General features: G+C 43.8%; 1 protein-coding gene across 1 annotated transcript; it reads right to left on the bottom strand.

Annotated features, from left to right (window-relative positions):
- Window positions 1–1,556: 1,556 nt before the first annotated feature.
- On the bottom strand, window positions 1,557–2,230 carry LOC125145876 (stonustoxin subunit alpha-like). Its single transcript, XM_047820452.1, has 2 exons — window positions 2,212–2,230; window positions 1,557–2,077 (listed from the first exon to the last, which is right to left on the bottom strand). Exons 1-2 carry the CDS (start codon window positions 2,228–2,230, stop codon window positions 1,557–1,559), a joined length of 540 nt encoding a protein of 179 aa, XP_047676408.1.
- Between the last annotated feature and the right edge of the window lie 538 nt (window positions 2,231–2,768).

Here is a 2,768-nt window from a genome sequence, read left to right as displayed (position 1 = left end):
ACTGGATTCTGGACTTCCTGACAGGCAGAAGTCAGGTGGTGAGAATGGGCAGCAATACTTCATCCCCGCTGATCCTCAACACCGGTTCTCCTCAGGGCTGTGTCCTCAGCCCACTCCTGTATTCCCTGTATACACACGACTGTACAGCCACACACAACTCCAACGTTATCGTCAAATTCGCTGATGATACAACAGTGATAGGCCTGATCACCGACAAGGATGAGACTGCCTAGAGAGAAGAGGTGAGCACCTTGACTACATGGTGTCAGGAGAACCACCTCTCACTCAACATTGACAAGACCAAGGAGCTGGTGGTTGATTTCAGGAGACAGAGCAGAGAACACAGACCCATCACCATCGACAAGACACCTGTGGAGCGTGTGAGCAGCTTCTGGGTGCTAACATCAGTGAGGATCTCACCTGGTCCACACACACCGACACAGTGCTGAAGAAGGCACACCAACGCCTCTTCTTCCTGAGACGGCTGAGGAAGTTTGGAATGAGCCCCAGCATCCTCAAAACATTCTACACCTGCACTATAGAGAGCATCCTGATGGGCTGCATCACCGCCTGGTTTGGAAACAGCACCGCTGGCAACCGTAAAGCTCTGAAAGGGGTCGTGCGAACTGCCAGCCACATTGTTGGAGGTGAGCTTCCCTCCCTCCAGGACATCTACAACAGGCGGTGTATAAGGAAAGCTCGGAGGATCACTAATGACTCCAGCCACCCGTCCCACAGACTGCTCTCTCTGCTCCCCTCAGGAAGACGTCTCCGCAGCATCCGATCCCGCACTAGTCGACTGAGGGATCGCTTTTTCCCTCAGGCCATCAGACTAATTAACAGCCATAACTAACACAGCATACAGCATACTTCTACAATATTCAACAGTTCAACACCGGACTATACACGCATGCACACATGCACACTGCATTCGTACTGCATCAATACACACTGGACTATACACACACACTGCACTTAATTTAAAATAACAATCTATCTGACAATAAGCTATCGGTACCACAGGACATTTCTGTATCTGTACAGTCTGTTGCACCTTACATGTTACATATATATTACACGTATATAATACTTATACTTATATATATTATTTATATTTATACTTATACATATATATATGTATGGGTATATATATGTCTAGTAGTACACTGTGTGTACTGACTATGTATGAGCACATTGCATCCTTTCCACATTTGCACTGCAGTGCACTGTATGTTAAGTGGACTGTTAAGCAGAACATTGTTAAAGATATAAGATAATAAAAGTCTTTTACACACAGTAGGTTGTGTTTCCACCAGCAAGCAGCACAGAAAGACAGAGCAGTTTGAGTAAAGTTTATTATTTCTGAGGAGACATTGAACATTTTTATATCAACTATAATAAACCCATCCTAATAGTGCATACAGTTAAATAGTCTGTTTCTACATTCTGCATTCATTACTGTTCCAGTTTCTGCACACAAAATGTCCAGTGTAGCTCAGGGACAAATTAAATCTCACACCTCACTTATAGTTTTTATAAACACTTTTACTAACTTTTTATTTCGGATCACAAAACCTCACAGATGATTTATAACACATCCTGACTCCAGCATATAGAGGCTGAGTGAATGTGGTGTGGACTCTGTGGAGGAGCCTCATGGTGTCAGAGACGCTGTAGAAGGACAGAGTTCCTGCACTGTGATCCACATACACTCCTATTCTGGAGGATGATGGACCTCGGAGCTCAGTCTCAATGTTGTTGTGATAGAAAGAGACAAAGGAAGACTCCGCAGACCACAGACTCCAGGACTGACTATTATATCCAAACCCACACTCATAACCCCATCCTTTCCTGCTGATCTCTTTATATGACACTGATATGTCTACATCACCGCTCCAGTCCACTTCCCAGTAACAGCATCCACATACACTCTCCTTACACAACACCTGAGTCCAGAAGTCAAATCTCTCTGGATGATCAGAGTATCGCTGTTCTGTCTCACTCCGTGTCACCACTCTGTTCTTCTCAGACAGAATGAGTTGATGATGTGCTGTGTTTGGATCCAGAGTCAGATTACAGAAATCTACAGTAATAAAATGTCCACATGTTAGATGTTAATCACAGGATTTATAATAAGTGTGTGTGAGACACCTGTCTGTGTTTCTATCCTCCTAATGCAGCTCTATAAACATGGATCAGATTTAGATCAACAATACAGATAATTTAACATTGTGTGTGTGTGTGTGTACCTATGCGTGTGTATGTATGTGTGTGTATGTCTGTGTGTGTGTGTGTGTATGTCTGTGTGTGTGTGTGTGTATGTGTGTGTGTGTGTCTGTGTGTGTGTCTGTGTGTGTGTTGTTACATTGCATTACGTAATGTGCAGATTTGTGATGTTGTGTTCTTCTCCCTTGTTTTGTTTTTTTCCTCTTTTTCTCTCTGCTAAGCAGCGCTTCCAAATCATCTGCAGCTGAGGCCAAATAGCGGCAGCGTGGCTTACCTGCTATACGGCGTGCTGGAGAGATAAAACAGGAGAGAGACTTTCCTTATCCGCTATCCCTGCACCGTGGCTGTTGTGTCTGCTATTAAGCAATTGGTCATACGTAAACAAAGTGTTGCTGTGTGAGTCTGCCTTTGTCAACTTGTGTAGGGGGATGGGCACCGATTTGTTTGGGTTTATATACCCCTTCTATATTTTTCACCTGTTTTTCGTTAGTCAGGGAGAGAGGTAAGAATATTGTCTTTAATTTTATTTTTGAGCAGTGAAG

Source organism: Tachysurus fulvidraco, chromosome 11 (genome assembly GCF_022655615.1).
Source record: "Tachysurus fulvidraco isolate hzauxx_2018 chromosome 11, HZAU_PFXX_2.0, whole genome shotgun sequence".
Classification (NCBI taxonomy): Eukaryota; Metazoa; Chordata; class Actinopteri; order Siluriformes; family Bagridae; genus Tachysurus; species Tachysurus fulvidraco.
Note: the sequence above shows the minus strand (reverse complement) of the source record. Positions and strands in the feature narration are given on the sequence as shown.